The sequence below is a fragment of the Oryx dammah genome, unplaced genomic scaffold (assembly GCF_014754425.2).
Source record: "Oryx dammah isolate SB20612 unplaced genomic scaffold, SCBI_Odam_1.1 HiC_scaffold_2, whole genome shotgun sequence".
NCBI classification, from domain to species: Eukaryota; Metazoa; Chordata; class Mammalia; order Artiodactyla; family Bovidae; genus Oryx; species Oryx dammah.
Genome location: NW_024070186.1, coordinates 10,116,559 through 10,141,293, shown reverse-complemented (window position 1 = coordinate 10,141,293; position 24,735 = coordinate 10,116,559). Strand labels below are relative to the sequence as shown.

The 24,735-nt window shown below is 46.3% G+C and overlaps 1 protein-coding gene across 2 annotated transcripts in view; it reads right to left on the bottom strand.

The window, feature by feature from the left end:
• RUNX1 (RUNX family transcription factor 1) overlaps window positions 1–24,508 on the bottom strand; it is a 269,301-nt gene extending 244,793 nt beyond the window's left edge. Inside the window, exons 1-2 of one of the 2 annotated variants that reach the window (XM_040264316.1) lie at window positions 24,115–24,508; window positions 23,851–23,967 (exon numbers count right to left, since the gene is read on the bottom strand). In XM_040264316.1, the coding sequence (XP_040120250.1) occupies window positions 23,851–23,908 (58 nt within the window). In that variant the 5' untranslated portion in view covers window positions 23,909–23,967; window positions 24,115–24,508. The other variant, XM_040264326.1, reaches the window with a different exon arrangement.
• Between the last annotated feature and the right edge of the window lie 227 nt (window positions 24,509–24,735).

Sequence of the window (24,735 nt, the reverse complement as noted above, 5' to 3'; positions counted from 1 at the left end):
GAATCTGCCTTCTATGCGGGAGACCTGAGTTCGATTCTTGGGTTAGAAAGATCTCCCAGCGAAGGGAGTAGCTACTGACTCCAGTACTCTTGCCTGGAGAATCCCATGGACAGAGGAGCCTGGCAGGCTACAGTCCATGGGGTTGCGAAGAGTCGGACATGACTGAGCAACTAACACTTTCACGTTCGATGTCCCTTCAGTCTTGACTCTTCATACTCAGTTCTCTTCTGTCTTCTTCCTTTTCCTCTGACACTCAAAGGCCTTATGATAGTCTCCAGATCATCTCTTTACAGTAATAGCTCCTTCCTCCACATAGAAAACAGATTAGAATTCCTTTTTATAATATTAAGATGCCTACAGTGGATGCTGAACCATGGAAGTTCTTGGAGATCCCAAAGTGACATAATTTCTAAGGCCTTACAGGTTCCCCATTTACCCTTTGACACATACCTGTTCTAAAGGCACAGTCATTTTCCCAATTTCAAAAAGCAAGGAGGGTTGCACTTTCTAGAAAGTAAAATGCTGAAAGGGAATAAAGGGCAGAAATATGTCTTTACAATCATCATTTGGTGGTTGGATTTCTCAACTATTCATATGTGGGACCTGATTATCCAATACTTGGGTCACCTGATGTGAAGAGCTGACTCATTGGAAAAGACTCCGATGCTGGGAAAGATTGAAGGCAAGAGGAGAAGGGGACGACAGAGGATGAGATGATTCAATAGCATCACGGACTCAATGGACATAAATTTGAGCAGACTTTGGGAGATACTAGAAGATAGAGGAGCCTGGTGTGTTGTAGTCCATGGGGTCGCTAAGGAGTTGGACACAACTTAGCTTAGCGACTAAACAACAGAAGCGAATTCTTTGTTGATGGCGAGGATGTTCTGTGCTGTCACAGATGTTCAGTAGCTCCTCTGGTCTCACCCCATGGATGCCACTTCTGCTACTCCCTGCCAGCTGTGATCACGCAGGGTTGGAACTTAGGTCTCCTGCATTGCAGGCAGATTCTTTACCAGCTGAGCAAACAGGGAAGCCCCAAAATGTCTCTAGACATTGCCAAACGTGTCCTGGGGACTAAACTACTCCCACACTTCTCACCCTCTCTCTCCAGTTAAGAACCACTGATTTAAGATATTCAAAGGTGACAGCCATAGAGAAAAAAATAGGAAAAGTAAGGAGGAGGGACTACTCTGCCAAGAGTAGTATGATCTCAATAAAAGAAAGGATCTGAGCAAACAAACCCATGAGGAAGGAACCAGGAAACCAAATGTTAAAGAAAAGTATTACAATGATAAGGCATTTATTTGAACAGAAGATCCACTAAGGAACATTCTTGAATGGAGCAAAGAATGAGGTCTAACCTTCAGGGAATTCCTCTCCTGCAAAGACATGGCTTATGGACAAATTTAGGTGCTTCCACATGCCCAAAGTTCAGGCTTGGCTAAAGGGGATTTATGTGCAGAGGGACTTTTGGGGAATGGTTAGGAGTGATTTGGAGTACCAGACCCTACAATTATTCAACAGATGCCCAAAGTCTTGGAATGGAAGGGAAAGCCACATAATACAACATCACCTGCCCAACATTTCCCTGAAGATAATGCTCCCCTAAATTGACAGATGGGTTTCCCTGGTGGCTCAGATGGTAAAGAATCCACCTGCCAATGCAGGAGATTCTGGTCTGATCCCTGGGTCAGGAAGATCCCCTGGAGAAGGAAATGGCAACCTACTCCATATTATTGCCTGGAAAATCCCGTAGACAGAGGAGCCTGACTGGCTACAGTCCTGGTGGGCTGCAAAGAATTGGACATGAGGAAATCCACAGCATATGAATAAGATGGCAAGAGAGGGCTCACAATCTAGAATGTGTGGGTCCTGTGGGTCCTGCCAAAGGTGGATGTGAAGAGCAACTACACAACAATAATCAATTGAAGGGTATAGAGACATGGTGCTGGACACGATGGGTCTGAAGTCTAGCAGGACAGTCCACATGCATGCCCAATCCCCGACTTCACCAAGGCAGGCAAGACCTAGAACTTCAGGCAAAATCTACTGTGTGTTATCCACCAGCCGTTTCTGATGTTCCAATACTTCCCTCTTCCGAACAGGAAAAGAGATAGTTAAGATTTCCCATTTAAAAAAGTTTCTTTGAGCAGATGACAGGAACACAGAGCATCTTTTCTGGTCTTTGTTTGCTGTTGTAGAGGTCACCCAGTGGGAAATGGACTGGACCTTATTTTCAGTCCTGTGAGTACGACTCTCTTGGTCATGGGCATTCCTCTCTCCACATATGTATCCTATTTAAAGCACAGGAACAGAAAGAAACCCCTTGACTATGTAGCATTTTTCAATGCTTCTTACACTTGCCTAGCCTCCCACAAGGAACATCCATGGGACTTCTAGCTCGACACTCTTTGGACAGAAGTGGAACCAGCCCCTGCCACTTGCTCTTCTTTGCTCCAATATGCCCACATATTCCTTCCTGTTCTTAGCTGATCACAAGTCTTAAGGGGGAACCAAGTCTGGGTGGAGGTCCTAGTTACTTGCTCTCTGCCATGGTTGTATAGGTGTGACCAGGCTACAAAATCAGGTGTAGGAGTACAAATATGCTGCAGAGGGTTAAATTGTCACTGTGGACTCTTTTGCTCATACCCACTGGGGTTTCTACAGCTCAGCAGTAAGTACAAGGCTGATGGAGCACCAACGTTCTATCTACTCATTTGTCCATCCATCTATTCATCCATCAGTCCACCCCTCAGTTCATCTGTCCATCCATCTAACATTTGTTGAGTGCCTGCACACTCCCATGTATTGGGAATAAAGAGAAAAAAGAGAATGAGAAAAGTTTCTCTCGAAGAAGAATTTAAAGTCTCTAGGAGAATGCTCCCATGAACAGGAAACTTTGAGTTATTGATAACATTTCAGTGGGTGCTATGGTAGCTTCATGGACTGAATAAACACCAGACAGAACTAGAATGTGGTCTTTTGCATGCTCCTCCAATGGGTATCCTAGAGGACTTGGTCATCAGAGCATCACTCTGGTAGCCCTGTTGCTTCAGGAAGCAAACACAGATCATGTCCGGTCATGTCTGTGGTGGGGATATGGGGAGACCTGCTCTAGTACCCAGCACCCGCCATGGGTACATGTCCCAGCACTCATAACCTGCACAGTGATTACCCACAGTGATCCTGCTACCAGAAATTTGGGGTGTGATGGAAATTGTGCACAGCAGAATAGAGAAATATCCTTCTAGAAGGGATTTGAAAATAGCGTGTAGAAAAGTGAAACTGAATGTGCTTTGGGAGTTTTGAAACTTTTGACCAAATCATCAGTGATTTGTAGGTCCTTGGATCAGTTATTAGCTGGCCTTTTTGATTATTTATTTTCTAGATTTCAAGAGCCACATCAAAGACCTGCTAACAATCCCTTTACAAAAAGGGAAGGAAAATGAATTATTCAAAATCAGGCACTGGAAAAAGTCAGACTGACAGTACCATGTGCTTCAAACTCTTAACACACTGTTAGGAGTGTCAACAGTTAAGAGCTCTTTCATCATCAAACCATAGTCTACCATCCCATGATGTCTGTAATTAGAGACTCGGATTACTCATTTTGAATTTATTCCGGATGATATGAGTGTCCAGGTTATACCCTCTCTAGAAGACTATCTCATGGAAAGAGGCACAGTTCAATAGTTAAGTGCTCAAGATCCAAAACCAGACTACAGGTGAAATCAGCCTCGCCACTTCTCAGCTGTTGTGGCCTTGGACAGATCGCTTGACCACTCTGTGCCCTAGCCAGGCATGTGTCAAAAAGGAGGCTAATTGTCTCTGCTGTCTAGGTGACAGTGATGACATGAGTTTCTGTGGGTAAGGCACTTACAGCAGGGCCCAACCCATGGAAAATGCTACATAATAGTGCTTGTTCAATAAAACTTGAGGTTCCAACAGTGCTTTCTTAGCACTTCTTATCAGCTTACTTCTGTTTTCTGAATTTAATCATTATGTACATTAACCCAGGTGGCTCAGCTGTAAAGAATCTGCCTGCCAATATAGGAGGCTCAGGAGACTTGGGTTTGATCACTGGGTTTGGAAGTTCCCCTGGAGGAGGAAATGGCAAGCCACTCCAGTATTCTTGCCTGGAGAATCCCATGAAAGAGAGGAGCCTGGTGGGCTACAGTCCATAGGGTCAGAGTTGGATGCAACTGAACACACACACGTGCACATTAACCAAAGCGAACTAGAGGCATTGTTCTAGGAGTACCTAATTTTCTCTCCCTTGCCCTAGTTTTTTCAGTAGAAACACTATTAAAGATTGAGTTAACAGGCCCAGGTTCCGCTGGAAAGTAATCCTAGCCTATTAGTTATTTTTGGTTTGTCCTCAGTAGACTAGAATCATGGATGGTTTTAGTTTCTGCTTTTAATTATGGGGAATATGACAGATCACTCTGCTCTCAAGCTTCCTGCTCATAGACTGCTAGCTGTTACAGACAGCTTGAATTAACAGGAAGGGATGGGGAGGGACCAGGGTTCAAACTTGGTATAGGAGTCCAACCATGCTGTGGAGGACCAAATCATTGCTGTGGTTCATTGTTCAGTCACTCAGTCACATTTGACTCTTTACGACCCCATGGACTGCAGCACGCCAGGCTTCCCTGTCCTTCACCATCTCACAGAGCTTGGTCAAACTCATGTCCATTGAGTCGGTGATCAAACCATCTCATCCTCTGTGGTCCCCTTCTTCTCCTGCCTTCAGTCTTTCCCAGCATCAGGGTCTTTTTCAGTGAGTCTATTCTTTGCACCAGGTGGCCAAAGTATTGGAGCTTCAACTTCAGCATCAGTCCTTCCAATGGATATTCAGGGTTGATTTCCTCTACGGTTGACTGGTTTGACCTCCTTGCAGTCCAAGGAACTCTCAAGAGTCTTCTCCAACACCACAGTTCAATAGCATCAATTATTCAATGCTCAGGTTTCCTTATGGTCCAACTTTCGCATCCATACGTGACTACTGGAAAAACCATAGCTTTGACTAGACAGACCTTTGTAGGCAAAGTAATGCCTTTGCTTTTTAATACTCTAAGTTTGTGATAGTTTTCTTCTGAGGAAAAAAAATGTCTTTTAATTTCATGGCTGCAGTCACCATCCTCAGTGATATTGAAGCCTAAGAAAATAAAGTCTGCTACTGTTTCCATTGTTTCCTCCTCTATTTCCCATGAAGTGATGTGACCGGATGCCATGATCTTAGTTTTCTGAATGTTGAGTGAAAACATGCTCAGTCTCCTCTACACTTTTTAATTGCTTTGGCCCATAAATAAATAGGAAGTGACCGTAGTGCACTGGTTCCTAAGGGATCTCTGGACCAGTAGTTCTCAAACAGGGTAACTGTAGCCCTCAGGGACACTGGACCATGTTTGCACTTTTTGTTGTCACATTTTGAAGAGGTGGAGTTACTGGCATCTAGTGGGTGTGGACCCAGATCACAGCTACACTTCTTGTGACACACAGGTCCCCTCAACAAAGAAAGAGCCCACCCCCATGTCAACACTGGTGAAGTTAACAGAGGGCAAAGTGTCAGGCTGCATGATGCTGGATGCCATCCTTAGAAAACCAGAGCTGCAGTGAACAGCGGGGGGCATGTTTCTTTTGTACTATTTACTATAGTTAGGACATGGGAGCAATCTACAGGCCCGTCAACAGAGGGGTGGGTAAGGAGGATGTGACACATAGGTACCATGGAATAGTTCGCAGCTGTGGAAAGGGACAAAACTGTGTCCTTTGCAGAGAGGTGGATGAACCTAGAGACTGTCATCCAGAGTGAAGTAAGCCAGAAAGAGAAAAACAAATATTGCATATTAATGCGTATATGTGGAATCTAGAAAAATTGTAGAGATGAACGTATTGGCAAAGCAGAAGTAGAGACAGACATAGGGAACAACCGTATGGACACCAAGGGAGGAAGGGGGCTAGGTGGGATGAACTGGAAGATGGGGTTGACATATATGCACTATTGATATATACAAAATAGATAACTAATGAGAAGCTAATGTGTAGCATAGGAAACTCAACTCAGTGCTCTGTGGTGACAAAGACTGGGTGTATATATATGCATAGCTGATTCACCTTGCTGTACAGCAGAGACTAACCCAACACTGGAAAACAACTATGCTGCAAAAAAAAAAAAAAAAAAAAGAGTGCTAGGACTGAGAGATCGCAGGCAGCTGCCTCTTAGTTTTCCAGGGAGGGGTTGACCAGGGTGCAAGGGCACACACTGCCGCAGGAGAGACTGCCCGGCAGCCCCAGGCTCCTCTGTCACTGCACCGCACGCCTCACCCCACACGCCAGTCCTTCGAGGCCAGCAGCCAGGAGGCATCATATACCCATGCACGGTCATATGAATGATGGGATCAGGGTTAACTTTGGGGATTTGGGGGTCCTTGCTGTGTAAAGAGGGAAAGAGGAACATCAAACTGAATGGTGTCTAATCCACAAGGGCTAATCAGATAGAGAGAAAAAGCGCTTTACAAGTGGTAAGATCAACTCGAGGTGTCCCGTGCTGTTCCTAACAGAGGTCTCACGACTACAAGATGAGCATCATCACTGTTACTCTGCAGATGAAGCAAACGGGGGCCCATAGAGGTGAGGCCATCCGCCCAAGGCAGCGCAGCAGGAAACGGAGCTGGCTTTACACACAGAGGCTCTGCACCACGTTGAAAGGTGGGAGTGAGTGAGTAAGGCAGGGTCCGTGCTCCCCGCCCGGCTTGGCCTCCTACTAGCTGTGTGGGGTGGCTTTCTTCATCCATCTCTGCTACATCCTCCTTCTAAAATCTTTATCAACTGGGGATTAAGAGCTATGCTTATCTCTACATCTGTGTCTCTATTTCTGTTTTGCAAATAAGATCTTCTATATTATTTTTCTGGATTCCAACACCAATTAATTAAAAAACCCACAACAGTCCCTTTCAAAAGAAAAGAGTTGTACTTACATACAAGTTTTTTGATTAAAAGAGATGAAGGAGGGATTCTGCCTGACACATTATAAACTATTGGTGAATGTTAGCTGTGCTTGTCATCATTTATAAGCAACAGTGTCAATTATCTCATGAAGACCGGAAGCTTTCCCAAACCAGAAGCAGGATGTAATTGAGCCTGGGGGCCATAGTGGGGTCGGGGTTGGGGGCGTGGGGACGTAGGGAGGTGGGAGAGTGGGACAGGTTCCCTGAGGAGACGGAGGACTCCCTCTCTTCACTCTCCCATTGCGGACTTTTCTAGAACCCGTCCTCAGGCCCAGGCCACAGGGGAGGTCCAGGCTGACATGAAGCTGTGGGGTCAAGGTCCCTCAGTTTTTCACTCCTTTAGGTTGTGAGGTTCTTATACAAAAGCTGACTTAGAGGGAAGAGGCTGTGTTGAAACAACTGCTTCTGTGTCAATGACCTGCTGGGTTCTAACCAGACGTATGTGTGTGCTTCTATGCTCAGTTGCACAGTCATGTCCAATTCTTTGCGACCCCATGGACTGTAGCCCACCAGGCTCCTCTGTCCATGGGGTTTTCCCAGCAAGACTGCTGGAGTGGGTTGCCATTTCCTCCTCCAAGGGATGTTCCCGACCCAGGGATCGAACCTATGTCTCCTGGATTGGGCAGGCAGATTCTTTACCAGCTGAGCCACCTGGAAACTGATGTGGGAGGCGGGTAAAATCTGTCACACAAAACAGTGGTGGCGTGGGGGTGGGGGGCACTGGCCCTCAGAGGGAGACCACTGTGGGGAGAGAGGGTCAGATTGGACCTGAGGCCAGGACTCCCCAGAAAGAGCTCATCCTCAGTAAAGGTCAAGTGGAACTCATGGAGGGAAGATGGAAGAAGGAGGAAGGGAAGTGGAGCTGGGGGTCAGGCCAGGCCCTGAGGTGTAGGCAGCTGGCTCTAAGCATGGCAGGGCGTTTTCTGAGTCACAAGAATTCCTCAGTGATAATCTTTCAGTTCACACCATGAAATTTTTATTTCCCTTCATACCCTGTATAAGGAAATCGAGTCTAACACAGAGTCACCTTTCCAAAGGCGCTTTATTAGTTTATTATTATTTTTTATTGCGAAGAATAATTAGCCTGAGTGCCTTTTAATTTGTTCCCATTACGATGTTTGGATAACAACAATTAGAAGCTGGCCAGGCTCCCTGCTTCTAGGCAAGCCGGGGACTCTCGCTGGCTGGCTGGGAGCTGGCTTGGGTGAAGAGGTGGTGGTGGGGCATGTAATTAATTACTGTGTCCTTTGCCACGTGGAGCCCAAGGAGAAAGGGAAGGAACTTCATGTGACCCTGTGGTAACTCGCTGTAGAATAATCAGATGAGACGTGCCTTTTGTACGCATAAGGTCAGAGAACGAGAGAAAAAAAAAAGAAAACCTCAAACCCACCTGCTTGAGAGGATTTGTAATGATGTCAGAGGGCTGGAGATGTGGGCTTTTGAAATGGCAGATATTTGCAGAACGACAGAGAGATGATTCCCAAAGGCCCATCAGGGAGTGGGTCTCTGGCTTTGCAACTGAAGGCTTGTTGAGGGGGGAGGAGGTCTGTCGTCAGGAGGGTGTGAGGCCAGTTTTGCTAATCACCTGCTTCTGGGTGGAGTTTTTATCCCAACCATGGGAATAGCTGGATGTGAATGCTTACTGGGAGCATCACTGAAAACACTGGCCAGAGTGAGGGTTTTGACAGGTGGGCTCCCAGAGGCTCCCTGGCTTCCTGAAGGATGGACTGGAGTCTGAGGTCCCTAACTGCGGGTGGAACAGCGCCGTTTGGTGGGTTCTTGCATACGCGGGTCCCAGGACGTGGACTAGGATGGAGCAAGAGAAGCACCTTAGACACGGCATTTAAAAAAGGTGCCGTCTCTCCAAGTCTTCCCAGTTCAGGGTCAGCTTTACATGAGTCTCAGAAAGAGCGCCTCCTAAAGGTTTTTTCGGGAAGTGCCTCATTGAATCAAACTAGTCTTACTCCAGACGAATGGCCAGACTGGTAAACTGACAACCATCTGGTTGGGAAGAAAGGCTCAGTCAGGGTTCGCCCCACTCCCACCCCCAGCCAGCCTATCACCAGCATCTTGGGAATGGGTGATTCTGATATATGTTTGAGCACTGCTGGCTTAGAGCGGCATCCTTCATGGGCAATCCTGGGGCCACCAGGACATCTCTCTCTCTCTCGGGGGGGCAGCTCTGATGGGGAGGGGCCCTGAGGATGTAGCTAGTGACCAGGAGAGGCATTCACACCAATGGTGGGCGCCTAAAGCCACCAAATGTGTTCAGAGGCATGCCAGCCATCCAGGAGAGTGGACTTTGTCAGTGGATAGTGGCCCCAGCTCGAGGCCCCCTGAGGTTCAACGCCCCCTCCCTACCTCCTCACAGTATCACCTTCTGTCCAGGGCCTTCGGCAAGTCTTTGGCTCCATAAAGCTCAGCTCTCCAGCATGTCAAACTGAGAGAACGGCAATAGCCACTCTTCTCCTCAGGTCCTGCAGAGAGAACCTCTCCATTTGAACCTGGCTCCCTCCTCTACCAGAAGCCTAACCTCAGGTTCCCTCATCTCTGCATGCCACACCCCCGAATAAAAAGAGGATTAGCAACAAGGCGACCCACTCACAGGTTTGTGTGAAGGATTTATCGAAGTGACACAAGGAAATTTGGACACAGTGCCAGGGCTGGCACAGAGCACATGATCAATAAACATTACCCGCTGCTGTGATCAGCTTTGCAGAGGACCTCCCAGGTGACTCTAGTGGTAAAGAAGCTGCCTGCCAATGGAGAAGATGCAAGAGACGCGGGTTCGATCCCCGGGTAGGGAAGATCCCCAGGAGGTGGGCATGGCCACCCACTCCGGTATTCTTGTGGGGGAAATCCCACAGACAGAGGGGCCGGGTGGGCTACAGTCTATAGGGTTGCAAAGAGTCAGACATGACTGAAGCGACTTAGCAAGCACGTGGTCAGCTTTAATATTTGTAAGCTCAGCTCTCTGCCACGGAGCACTAAGACCACTTCTGCACGGCTGCGTGGAGAGAGGGAAGAGAGCCAATTCTCCATTCTGCAATGTGGTGCTCTTCCTGGCACAGCTGCCAGGCCATGTTCTGGGCTCAGCAGAGGCTCCTTCCCTGCCTCCATTCTAGATACTTTCAGTGGCATTTCCCACGGTTACTTTTCCTTATTGACTTCTTCTCTGTATCCATTACTTTTTATATGTTATCTCCAATCCTTTTGACAACCATCTGGATCATTGCACCCATTTACAGTTGAGAAACCCAGGCTCTGCAAGGTTGGGGAAGCAGGTCAAGTTCACACAGGGGATAGGAACCAATCTCCTGGCCCCAAGCTCTGGGCTCCCTGCTTCCTGATCTACTGGCTGGTCAGGTCTGTCCACCTCGTGGCTTTTGCACCAATGACATTTCATAGAGAAGAGCCTGGGGCTCAAGAATACACAAGTCCTTGAGTTGATACTTCAACACCAGTGGGAGGTTGGGGGAGGGATGGAGTGGGAGATTGGGGTTAACAGATATAAGCTATTATCTGCGTAAGGGATAAACAACAAAGTCTGAATGTAGAGAACAGGGAACTATATATTGATTATCCTATGATGAAACATAATGGAAAAGAAGAAAAAAAAGAATATATATATATATTTATAGGTATCTAACTGAATCACTTTGCTGTACATCAGAAATTAGCATTGCAAACCAACTGTACGTCAATAAAAAACCAAACCAAACCAAACACATCTATTGCAACTTGCAGCTGATGGACTCAAGGATGCTGATATAAGCTGAGTCTCAGTGATCATGAAATATATAGTCACCTGGGGACCTCCTGATTTAAACTGAGGTATTCATGCAGGAGCAAGGGAGGGGAAGGAAAACCATCATAATTTGCCTTTTGAGTTTTCATCTTATTTTAATTTCTATTTTGGGGGTGTGTTGTACACTGAGCATACTATAATTATACAGTACAGTAGTATGAGTATAGTAGTATAGGTGTGTAGTTTCTAAATAAATAAATACGCATAGGTTTAGGGGGTGTGCTAAAATAAGCTTTACTTCTATTTGATGTGATCAAAAGTGTTTGGAAGTGCCTGCCTTGCTGTTCAGTGGTTATTAGTTCACTCAGAAGCAACTTTGCTGAACTGAGTGCTTCAGACGAAGAGGAGCCACTAGAATCCAGAAAGCATGGGACTTGAATACCTGCCTCTGTGTGTGTGTGTGTGTGTGTGTGTGTGTGCGTGCGCAAGAGACAGACAGAGAGAGAGGGAGAGAGACAGAGACAGAGAGAGAGGGAAATGGAGACAGAGAGACAAAGAGAGACAGAGAGACAGACTGATGTTTCTCCTGAGCGAGGCCACCTTTGAGAGTAAGAGCTTTGAATGCAGAGTGTCATGAGGACACATATTCTTGATGGGACTCATAGTTGGGTTCAAATTTGGTCAGAAGAGAGCACCACCACCCCCACTTCCCAGGGGGCCCTTTGAGAACTGGAGGCTGGCAGCCTCAGTGGGACACCACCCTACACCCTCTGTCCCTCTGTGTGAGCACAGGCACTTGCCCTTCTGTTGGTCGTCCGGATTTCACAAGAGATGCTCATCAGAACCAACCTGGTTGACCGTAAGGTTGCCTCGGGGCGGGGGGGGTGGGCACAGTTGGATGCTTGGCTCGGGTGGTGCTGGGTTAAGAGATGAGACCCAGAACCCCTGGGCAGGAGAGAGCACCCAGGCTGCCCCAGTGGGGCGGCTCCCCCTCCTGCATGCACCTGTGGCAGATCTTTGGGCCCGTGGCCTCCACAGAAATTGTCTACTTGATGTTTCCACATAGAGCAAGGGGTTTAGCCTGACAAGAGCTGTGGCGTCTGACCGAGGTGAAGGAATGAAGGGTGATAAGGAGAAGAGTCTGCTGAGTATTTAGGCTCCTGAGTGGAATCAGCCCCTGAAGTCCAGTGTCTGCAAAACTCTAGGGTCAGGAGCAGAGCTGACCCAACTTCCAGTTCTGACTCAGGCACTGAGCCAATGGTAGGACCTCCAACAAGAGAATGTCTCTGGTGCCCTAAGGCACAGAGATGTCTAACACAATTCCAGCCAAAAAACATAGTTTAAAAAAATATTTTTATAGTTATGTAGTTTTATATAAAACAGTTATATAATTCCAGATGCCAGTCAAAACTAGATAAAACTATATATAGAAAACACACACACATACCTTAGAACGTATCACATGTGACAATATCTCATAGTTTATATGTCTCATAGTTCATTTGTTATTTAAACAGATTCATCCACCTCTAGGATACAATTACTTCTTTGTTTTGAACACAATCTAGTGGGAAGCATGTTGGAGGTGTAATTTTTTTTTTTTAATATGAAGTAATGATGCAGGATGATTGGCAGTTGAACAGAATTTCCATTGTTGGTGTTTGTACTTCTTTATATGACCCCACACCCTTTGCAGCCCTAATATTTGTTTAAAATTGTTTGGTAATTGTTTCTTTCCTCCTAGACTTTGGGAGTCATAGCCATCTTAATATTTCTGAACGGTGGAGTCAGTCAATAATAATAAAAGAGCAGTGTGAGTTTCTGTTCATACCTGTCGGTGCCTAGATCATTTCATCGTCACTCAGTGCCTCTGTGTTACTAAGCCCAGGCTGCAAAGGCAGAGACATGACGGCAAACTCATAAAAGACATGGCTAATTTTTCCCTTCCTCCTAATTCCTCCAGACTTTTGCATGGGCTATATGTGTGTGTGTGTGTGCGCGCACGTGTGCATGTGTGTATATATCTATATGCAGTTTCAGAGTTTACAGATTGCATACTTTCAAAGTGGGTTAATGTCAAGTTCAGCTGTGACTGTTAGCGAGGTGGGTGGGGCGTCACAGACGCAGCTTGCAGATGGTGTGGAGTGAGCGGCCTCAAGCACGTAGTTCAAAGTGCAAACAGAAGCTGTGTAATAAAACAGCAAACTGTGGTTGGCGTTGAAACTGCTCCTGGAAAAATGGCACCCAAACTAATGTATTTTTGTCTACATTCTCTTTTGCACGTTTTGAAGCTGTAATAAAAATGAACATCAAAGGTTATATGTGATCTTTTTTTTTCGGTGTGTGTGTGTAGAAGATGGAAATTGTTCCTTCACTGAACAATGAAAGATTTTCTGACACCGTGCTTAGCCTCTTTGAAAAAACTCCACTCACAGCAGCCTGTGACCACCTAAGAGTGAACCATGTACTCAGGGTTCTAACTTTATTTTTACTGAAGTATAGTTGTTTTACAATGTTGTGTAGTTTCAAGTGTACAGCAAAGTGATTCAGCTACATGTGTGTATATATATATATATGTGTGTGTGTGTGTGTGTGTGTGTGTGTGTGTATACATAGACTCTTTTCCATCATAGGTCTTTCAGACCCTTCATCATAGGTTATTACAAGACAGTGAATATAGTTTCCTGTGCTATATAGTACGTCTTTATTGTTTGTCTATGTTATATACAGTAGTGTGTATCTGTTAATCCCAGGGTTCTGACTTTTGTTTGCTCTTTTTAACATATCCCTATCTGGCAAGTTGATCACTGGAATATTTTCTAGTTCTTTCTTTAAGACATCCTACTAATAAAAAAAAAAATCTGAATTCTTATACATTTTCAGAAAAACCTATGTGCTGTTCAGGATCAATATGGCTCTCAAAGAGAAGAGGAAATAGAGGCTTGCTTTGAGGTCCGAGGCTATATTTGATTTATGCTTCATATCTTATAATTTTGTTCCTTATCAGAAAGGGTTTATTTTTAGGAGTTCTAGTCTTCACAGAGGACATCCAAAAGACCAGGAGTAAAAATCAGATGGTTGGCAAGGAAGGTGGGCAGAAGTTTTGCAAAATGTCAGTGACATATTTCTTCCAACAGACATGGCTTCAAGACTTAACAAGTTGAGTCCTTAGCTTTGAATCAGTTTAGCACAGGTGGCAAATTTACTCAAAGAAGCATCAGTCTTGAAAGCAGTAGAGGCATTGAATAAGCCCAACTAGCCAACTGTGATTTTTATTTTGGGTGACCTTTTACCTTGGGGCCCCCAAACTGTCTGGGAGAGCCCACTCTTTAAAGAGAAGTCCATCTGAGATTAGACACAGAAGGGCCAAGGGCAGGGAGGGCAGTATCTTGCACAAAATCAACAATTCTCCATGTTCACTCATCTTGCAGCAAAGCAGGATGAAAGATTTACACTATTTCTTATTTCAGGGAAAAACTGAATAAAGGCTTTTTTTTTTTTTTTAAGCCATCGACTTTCAGGGAAGTAGATTTTCATCCAGACTCAGGAAGTAGACAGGCCAGTAATTACGAAGCAAAAATAATCTGTAACTTGCAGAAACATAAGGTATGAATAAGTGTTCTATCTCCCAGATAGAGGGGTATTATCTGGTTGTTGTCTTTCAATCAGAGATAGAACATCTTTGGGTAAATTTAAGGAGGGTGATTTGAAAGAAAATTTCCCTCCAGAAATTCTGTAGAAAAGAATTCTCTTAAAAAAAAAGTAAAGGTGTAGAGGGTTAGGTCATGGGGTTTTGAGAATTCAAAAGGGTGAGGAAGAGAAAAAAGGAAATTATTTCCAGTTACTAGTAGATACATCCACCCAGGGGCCAGGTGTGGTGGCTTTTATATAAGCAACACTCTGGTCTATACAAAGCTGGTTGTTTTTTGTAACACTGTGAGAGTTAAGTGTGCTTCTGGGTTTCGACCCTGAAAATAGGTGTGACCCTGACTTCCTTTTGACAGGCCCCCTGTCCCACTCCATCCCATCTCCTGCCTATTTTGCTTTCAGTAAATCAAAAATGAAAGTGCATTCGTCAGTTCCATTTTTCTAGGTTCCGTGTATGTGCGTTAATACCCAATATTTGTTTTTCTCTCTGGCTTACGTCACTCTGTATGACAGGCTCTAAATACAGGTGTAGGGAATGGACTTGTGGACGTGGAGGGGAAGGAGGATGTGGGACGGACTGCAAGAGCAGCCCTACGTACGTACACAGTCGCGTGAGATAGCTAGCTAGAGGGAAGTGGCCCTATGCCCCAGGGAGCTCAGCTCTGTGCTCTATGATGACCTGGAGGAGTGGGATGGGATGGTGGGAGAGAGCCTCAGGAGAGGGGGCATGGGGATCATGTATACACACAGCTGATTCCCTTTGTTGTATAGCAGAAACTAACACAACATCGCAAAGAAATTATATTCCAATAAAAAATACTAAAAGTGGGGAGGGATAAATTAGGAGCTTGGATTAACAGACCATAACCACTATATATGAAACAGATAAACAATGAGTGTCTGCTATACAGCACTGGGAACTATATTCAATACCTTATAATTACCTATGATGGAAAAAAAATCTGAAAAGGATATATATATATATTCTCTATATATCTGATATATATGTATGTATATAACTGAATCACTTTGTTGTATACCTGGAATCAACACATTGTAAGTCAATTATACTTCAGTAAAAAATATTCAAGACCTTTACTTGAAGGTGCTTTCATTTTCCTTCATAAAGCAAAAAAAAAAAAAAAAAAAAAACCATCCTCCTCACCCCCAGGATCCACGGGCAACTTTCAAGGACTGAAGGAATAACTCAGAGCTTCCCTGAGTGTATTTTCTTCTTCTTTTAAAAAAAGTTTATTGGAGTACAGTTTCTTTACAATGTTGGTGATTTTTACTGATTTCTACTGAATCAGCTATACGTGTACACATAGCCCCTCTTTCAAGGATTTCCTTCCCATTTAGGTCACCACGGAGCTCTGACTGGGGTTCCCTAAGCTATTATAGCAGGTTCTCCTTAGGTATCTATTTCAGACACAGTATCGGGGCTACACAGGTGGCTCAGTGGTAAAGAATCTGCCTGCCAGTGCAGGAAACTCAGGACATATAGATTCATTCCCTGGGTCAGGAAGATCTCCTGGAGGAGGAAATGGCAACCCACTCCAGTACTCTTGCCTGGAGAATCCCATGGACAGAGGAGCCTGGTGGGCTGCAGCCCATGGGGTCTCAGAGTCAGAGATGAGAAAGCAGACATGTATCAATAGTTGGTGTATTTCAATCCCAGTCTCCCAGCTCACCCCACCTCTGGGTGTGTTTTCAAAGCACAGACCACATGGAGGACATAGCAGAAGGGACGTCACCAGGAATGCCAGGTTACCCGCCAGGGAACAATGTGGTCTGGCAGATGTTGCCCTGGGCCCCCGACATCATTCCCACCCACCTTCCCCTCTGCTTTCCTCTGCTCTGTGAGCTGATAAGTAACACGTCTGCTGCCCTGGGCACCATGTCACAGACACGGTTCTGTCCTATGAAATACATAAGAGGGAGCTGGCAGAGAGGGGCTTCGTTTCTTGAGTAAAAAGACAGAGCTCCAAGAAGAAGGGTTTGAGGCCCCCATCTCCTTCCTGCATGGACAGATCTGAGTTGCATGCATCTCATGGTGGAACCAGAACACAAGAGCATCTTGCTATGTCAGCAGTGGACCACTTACTCCTGAACCACATGTCACCCATGCTGGAACAAGGCCTGGCTGCTTGAGCCACTGTGGTCAATGTACAGCTGAACATACTTCTCACCGGTAAACCCTAGCAAGAATTTCAGGCTCTTTATGTCACTGTAAGAAAAGGCATCATTTCAGCCGTCTTTGAGGTGCATGGTTTTCCACCTGAATTCCTTCTTTTCTTTCTCTGGCATCATTCAGTGTTGTCAGGACAGTAAAGGGGAGGAGGAAGGGAGAGATTCAAGGAGCTAAGAGAGGATGAAAGGATTTCCCTTCGATGAAAAGAGAAGGTTGTGTTATCTAGGGGAGTGTCCAGCTTACTTGTCCAGCAGGTGAAAGCTTACATGAGGCTTCAGACTCTGTTTCGTGTCCTGGTTCCAAATTAGGAAAGCAGTACGTCAAGGCTGTATATTGTCACCTTGCTTATTTAACTTATATGCAGAGTACATCACGTGAAATACTGGGCTGGATGAAGTTCAAGCTGGAATCAAGATTGCTAGGAGAAATATCAATAATCTCATATGCAGATGACACCACCCTTATGGCAGAAAGTGAAGAGGAGCTAAAAAGCCTCTTGATGAAAGTGAAAGAGGAGAGTGAAAAACTTGGCTTAAAACTCAACGTTCAGAAAATGAAGATCATGGCATCTGGTCCCATCACTTCATGGCAAATAGATGGGGAAACAATGGAAGGAGTGAGAGATTTTATTTTTCTGGGCTCCAAAATCACTGAAGATGGGGATCGCAGCCATGAAATTAAAAGACATTTGCTCCTTGAAAGAAAAGCTATGACCAACCTAGATAGCATACTAAAAAACAGAGACATTACTTTGCCAACAAAGGTCCATCTAGTCAAAGCTATTGTTTTTCCAGTAGTCATGTATGGATGTGAGAGTTGGACTATAAAGAAAGCTGAGCACTGAAGAATTGATGCTTTTGAACTGTGGTGTTGGAGAAGACTCTTGAGAGTCCCTTGGACTGCAAGGAGATCCAACCAGTCCATCCTGAAGGAGATCAGTCCTGAATATTCACTGGAAGGACTGATGCTGAAACTCCTGATGCAGAGAACTGACTCATTGGAAAAGACCCTGATGCTGGGAAAGAGCGAAGGTGGAGGAGAGGGGATGACAGAGGATGAAATGGTTGGATGGCATCACCGACTTGATGGACATGAGTTTGAGTAAACTCCGGGAGTTGGTGATGGACAAGGAAGCCTGACGTGCTGCAGTCCATGGGGTTGCAAAGAGTTGGACATGACTGAGGGACTAAACTGAGCTGAACTTGTGTCCAGGAACCACCCATAGTTCTCTGAAAACACTCCCTGATTATGTGCACGGTCTGCAAAGCTCTTGAAGGAGATGCTCCCTCCCTTTCTACCACCCTGGGGCATCATACTGAATTTTTTTTGAGGGGGATAACTAGGCCAAGTACGACATATTACTTGAGGCTCTTTTTACTCAGCAAAGAGGCTGGAGGAGGGGATTGGTGGCCTCGAGGAGAAGGGACAGGGGAGCTCAAGGAACAAAATTTTTGAAAAAAGAATATTTTGCAAACTTTAAGGTCTAGGTAAAGGAAATGGCAACCCACTCCAGTATTCTTGCCTGGAGAATTCCACAGACAGAGAAGTCTGGCGGGCTACAGTCTGTGGGGTTGCAAAGAGTCAGACAGGACTGAGAGACTAACACTTTCTTTTCAGGTACCAGAGCAGCTTCTGGGGAGCTCTCTCAAGAATGGGAGTTGGAAAAAATTTTAAGAGAATTTGGGGAAAATGCTTGCCATATGTTAAATGGTAGGATCACTGTTTTCCACTAGGAAATAAAATATATTTTTTTAATTGCTTCATGTTTTTACACTGAGACACTTTGTGATGTGTTTTATGGTACCTCTCTCTGACATGTTCAAGGATTTTGAACAGGAACTCGGTCATTCAGAGGCAAGCTCATCTAGAACATTATTAGTCCTTTTTGCAGAACTCAGATGAGACACGGAGACATCTAATGACTCATCTAGGTCACTAGGAAGTTACCTGAGAAACAGCAATTTCACTTGAGTTTCCTGTGCGGCCTTCACTCCCACCCCCAACCTGACAAGCAACCAAGGTGCCTTCACTGGTGGTGGTGGTGGGAAGTCGCTAAGCTGTGTCCAACTCTTGTGACCCCATATATAGCCTGCCAGGCTCCTCTATCCACTGGATTCTCCAGGACTTTGACAAATACACAGAAATATCCCCAGAAGCAAGGAGCCAGGGGGACCTGTGGAGGGTCACCAGGTGAGGAGGTGGCTGTTTCATTAAGAAGGGACTTCAGGAGAATAAAGTGATACCAGGACCTCAAAAAGGAGAAACTTCCATCGGGATTCCTGTCTCACGCCCCAGCTAGCTATGACGTTGAAAAGCTAAGCCCATCAAGTGACACAAAGTGCCCTCACCCTTTCTCTGTCCTCTTTCTCATAGAGCAAGAAAGACATGGTGTTGAGGGGACGGCTAATTTACTCACCAAATTCCACGCCCCACTGGGCTCCTGCCACGCTGCCCCGGCCTAGGCTGGACCCCCACGACAGACCCTCTTGCCGCTCGTCTTGGTTCTGACTCTCCACACCGTCTCCTCCCCACCCTGGGTCTTCGTCTTTGGGAGGCCTCTCCTGGGGTCCCCCATGACCTCTCCTTTCGAGAGTAGACAGCCTTGACTAAGCATCATCTGGAAAGCTGAACCACAGTCACCTTGGCCGACATTAACTGCCTGGTTTTCATGACGGCACCAAGCATTGTAGTTGGGTTGTTTAATTTAGTCCTTGCAGTCACCTTAACAACAGGTCCTTCGGGTTGGCCAAAGAGTTCATTTGGGTTTTAGCATACAGAAAAACCCGAATGAACTTTTTGGCTAATCTGATACTGTCCTCACTTTAGAGATGAGGAAACCAAAGCTCAAGAAAGAAGCTGTCCCATGCTATTTTGGCAAAGAGCCGGAAAACCTGAAAAGAAAGGAGAAGGGCGTCACCATACTAAGTCTTCCTGGTCCTTCTTCAGCCCTGGCTCCGTCTCTTTTTTCATCCTGGCTGCTCTTACAAGCTCCTGGGCTCTGTGCTTTAGACCAACACCCCAAAGCCTGTCTCTCTTAGATTCTGTGTGTGCAGTGGCCCAGCATCACTCGCTTTCTCAGGAAAAGGGCAAATCTTTTCAAAGTCCACAATTCAGACCTGTTTCAAGAGAAGAGAGAAACCTCCTGGCGATGAATTTGCTTCCAAAAGCTCTCCCAGGCTGCTTGCTTGCCGGTTAGCCCCTGGCTCAGCTATTCCTTCTAAAGTTGCTTCTGCTCCTGGCAGCTCACTGGGCCAGCCCTTGGAGTCTGAGCAGGTGTGGGGGCCTCCTGTGGCCTGTCTCCCACCCCCAGGCATGGGGTGTGCCTTGGGAAGGTCTAGAATTACAGGGACGATCCCTGGGGAGGAGGCAGAGCCAAGGAGGTGGCATCTCTTGGGGGACTGCTCTTTGCTCTTTTAAAGCTTAAACATTTCAAAATTGCCTTGTCATTTTCACAGGTCTCTCAGCATGCAAAGGAACTAAATAGCAAAGGGTCTGATTGTGAGTTTAGATAGATTTTAACACCTTTTTTTTTCTTCTCAGTTTCAAAATGTGTGGGCAGTTTCAGAACGCAAGAGTTGTGTCTCACATGGGAGGAGCTGGGATCTGATTCCTCCACATCCAGGAGGGCACTTAGGAAAAGTACAGGTTCCTTGTGGGTCCGGGGGAGTCAGACTGGCTAAGACATACTGTCAGGAACTGAAGTGTGTCCTCCCCAAGTTCATACTTTGAAGTGCTAACTCGCAGTGCTTCAGAAGATGACTGTATTTGGAGAGTGGGTTTTTGCAGAGATCATTAAGAGTAAATGAGGTCCTCATGGTGGGATCTAATGCAATACGACTAGTATCCTTGTAAGAAGAGGAAATTATGACATAGATAATTATGAAGGAAGAGTACGTGAGGCCACAGGGAGAAGACAGCGTCTATAAGACAAAGAAAGAGGCCTCAGAAGAAACCAACCTCCCGATGCCTTGAAGCCTTCCCAAGACCAAAGCTACACCAGGATTGTCCGTGAAATTCTGGCCTCTGGAATCACGAGGCAATCCACTTCTGTTGTTTAAGCTACTCAGTCTATGCTTGTTTGTTATGGCAGCCTTGGCAAACGGACACGGAATTCACACGGTGTCTGATACCCAGTTGAATCAATGGCTTTGTGTGATCTTAAACCTCCAGCAGAGCCAGAGATGTCTTCACAAATATTTCTCTGCAAAGAAGTGGCAAACTGAGACCCATGGAGAGGCACGCTTCACACGTTCAGCCTCCGTTCCTGCAATTCCCTTTGAGAGATAACCTCGAGAAGACAGCGGTGCGTCAGCCCCGCTGAGATTTTTACCTGTGGTTCTAGGAACTCGGAGGCATATTAGCATTCAGGCTTTGCATAGACCACTAAGCCACTTCTAAGAACACGGCTACCTGAGGCATTTTGCAAAAACACATACGTGCCGACGTTCTTCCTCCGCACTCCTTCCCCACTCTGCAGGCCTGCACGTGGTACCCCGCCAGTGGACCCGAGTTTGGGTCCTGCAGGGACGTCGTGCCTTGAACCACGGGGGATCATGCCAGGGAATTTCAATCACGCCTCATCTTCTTGCCTGAGCACATTCAGTGAGAAGGCGCAGAGGCAGCCTTCTCTGTGGTAGACCACATTTGTTTTGCATGCCAGGCTCTCAGACTCTCGCTTGCCTGTCACACAGAAGGGAACAATGGTTGGCTTGGTCCCACACCTCTCTTTCGCCTCCATTTCCACATGGGTATCTTGCTCAAAAAATGAGTTATGGGTTTCCTCCTGTGAGAATTGCATGCACTGATAAAGGGCCATCCCAGGAAGAAAACAAGATATTTTCCCTGCTCGCTTGGAGCTGCAGTTGGGGAGGGCACACACGCTATAAATTACAGGCGGCAATAAATGACCACAGTGCAGGGCACTGCTCACGGCCAGGCTCGGGGGACAGGGTACTGGCTGCAAGGAGAATACGGACTTTAATAGAGAGTAGGGCGATTCTTCTAGCATTGCGCTCTAAGGCAGGGCCCATCTCGTACCAAATGTAGTGACATTTTGCTACCTCTCCAGACTCAAACGAGTGGTGTGGACCGCGAACCCAGACCATGCAAACCCTCAGCCTGACAAATAACCTTGATAAACTGAGCCATGAAAAATGGCCTAGATTTCACTCTGATTCTCTGAAATTCAGTCTCTGTATTATATTCTTGAGTGCGTATTATATTCTTATATTCTTGTAATCATCCCTGAGTTCTTTTAATGACCGGAAGGAAAGAAAAGAGTTTTTCCCATGAGCCCTTCTGAGTCTTTGTTGGGGTGCTAGCGTCCCCTGCACAGAGTTCCTCTTGAAATCTATGCTGCCACCAACTCCTAAACCTGGGGGGCAGGTCCGGTCAGTGTCCATCCTGGGGACACAGGGACTGCGGGGCTGGGTTAGGGGCTGAGCTCCTTGTCTTTGCCGGCATCTGAGCAGGTCACCAGGTTCCCCCGCACTTAGCTCTGCTGTCTCACCAGTAAGGACAGGAAGGCAGGCTAGCCCTGCACACCGAAATCCCATCTATTACCCAGTGGGATGTTGAAAAATTTCCTGAATCTGCCTTCCTGAGTTGATAGAATAGGAAACAATCATCGTTTGGAGAGAGTATTGAAAGCAGAGTCGAGGCAGGAAGATTTTTTTTTTTCCTTTCTGTTATTCTACAAATATTGCTTCCTTTGCTTGTCAGAGGCCCAGAGGAAATGCAGCGAGAAGGCCCTTCACAGCTTCTCACCCCCAGCGGCCGGCGTTCCTGCCGCAGAAGCTCAGCGCCATGAGGATGTGTGACTCATACCCAGCGCGCGACTCAACTTCACTAAAATGTCCTCAGCTGCCAGTAAAGAAGCCCTTGAAAACCCTTTAACTTGAAGCTTTGAATCGGTTAATGACTTGCTTTCTTCCCCTTCTCCTGAAATCCTGCTCTCCCTACAACACACACACAGACACACACACATCTTTGTCAAGTGTTTAAATTTCAGAGACCCGGAAACACAGAGGCTCTGTGGCATCCACAATAGCGTTTGTTGTGACAAAGTGGCTGGCAGCCCTCTGCATTCTTCGGCTCACTTGGCTCGATGAATAAATAATGAGTCACAGACACTATTTGGGTGCGCGCAAGCATTTGTAGCTAGAAAATGAATGATCCCCACCCCCCCACGTCCCATCCATCCCACTCCATCACAGCTCTGCCAAACCATTAAGCCACAGGCTGTGCAGGCGTTGGTCAAAGGGCTCGCCCCGAAGCACACGGCAATGTCTTGGTGACATTTCTGCGTTCTTCTTTGTGTTTGTTTAGGCGCAGCCCTCTTTTTTCCCAGCAAAGATAACCCCAGACGCCCATGCACACCACACACATACTCACACACTCAGAGCTCAACCACAGCTCGGCGCGTTTCAAGAGGCCGGTTGCCAACATGCAGGCAGGTACCCCGAACTAGCTGCTTCTATTAGGAAGCACGCAATCCCAGTGACTTCAGCTGCCACTTCAGACGCTTGACTTAGGCAACTTCTTCGTTGCTCTTGGCGGGAGAGACTTGTGTATGCTTCGCTTTCATTCTCTCTCAGAAGATGCCGGCAGCCTCTTTTGCATTGAGGCTGCAAGGAATAACCCAGCAAGGCCCCATTCTGGGGCTTTCAACCTAGACCAGTCTGCCCGGCTCCTCTACCATCCGTCTTTCGGAGACAACTGACTTGCTACTTTGTCCCTGCCGTGTCCCCGCCTGGGCGGTGAGCCGACCTCTGCCTCCGCCCCACGCTGGCACCAGCCTTCTTGGCCGGCTATGCTGGAGTCCGCTAAAGCCCAGGGCAGGCTGGCATGTGGGCCACACTGCCTGCCCAGCACGGGGCAACTCAGCCACAGCCATCTCAGGCCGGGGGGCAACCAGAGAAAACCCAGAGAGCTTCCTGCAAGCTTTATGATCTCTAGGATTTTAATCAGGAACAGCCCAACTGACTTGCCCCGGACAAAGTTCTCACCCACCGACGGAACCCCTCGACAGCTTAACTAAGTATTTATGAAAACATTTCTCAAAAGCGGCCATCTGATGAATAAGTAATCCAATAGCCTTGAAATCTTACACCCGAAGAGGTGTTTGAATTCCTCCCTCCAAACAGACGGGAGAGCGGCAGGGGCTCTCTGCACCCAGTTACAACAGGCAGCCACTTTATTATCTACAGAGCCGAGCAAAAGTAGATATTAAAATCTCAGAGTGTACTCACCTCTCATGAAGCACTGTGGATATGAAGGAAATGACTCAAACATGCTGTCTGAAGCCATCGCTTCCTCCTGAAAAGGCACCCTCTTCTGAAGGCGGGGGATTCAATGAGTTCTTTTACCTTAAGAGCGAGAAACCAAGAAAGGTCACCGTTTTAACCTCACCCCCAACCATGGTTCCCTACAGGTCCTTTTTGTTTTTGTTTTTGTTTTTTCCCTCGACACCTCTGGGGTTCCCTGAGCCCTAAGGAAAAAAAAAAGAAATGTACCTTTGCAAAGTCAAATATTCAAATTGGTAAAGATTAAAAAAAAAAAAGCGGCGTCTTGGCTGTGGGTTGATGATGTTCAGAACTCTGCGAAGCCCTGTGGTTTCCAGTCAGAGTGATCCGTCTTGCCTGCTGACCACTATGCTGGGCTCAGACTTCTGACACTGCCAGGCTACCCAACTTGTGGTTCTGTGGTTGTTTATGAGGCCCAAAGAAGTTTTCACACAACCCAAATTACAAATTTAACTGTTCCCCTTTCCACAGCCCATCTTAATTGGTTCTTGCCAATCATGTGACTTCAGTGATGTCAATTTTTTTTTTTTTTAACTTTCTGAGCAATGCCCTTCCTTCCCTCCACCTGCCCTCCCCCAAGCGGTGCAAGAAAATAGCCGAGGAGACTTTGCAAGAGAAAGAGAGAGAGAGACTGCAGAAAAAAAGTGACTCAGAATCTTATTATATCAATGATCTTTGCTGATTTAGTACAACTTGAGTCCGGTTGTTGTTATTTGTGGTTTTGGGAACCCCTGATTATTTTGATAAAGATTTCACTGCTGCTTATTCAATAGTAATTCAACCCTGGCATCGGGCTGCTGTGCAGACAGGATATGGAGCCCATCATTTCAG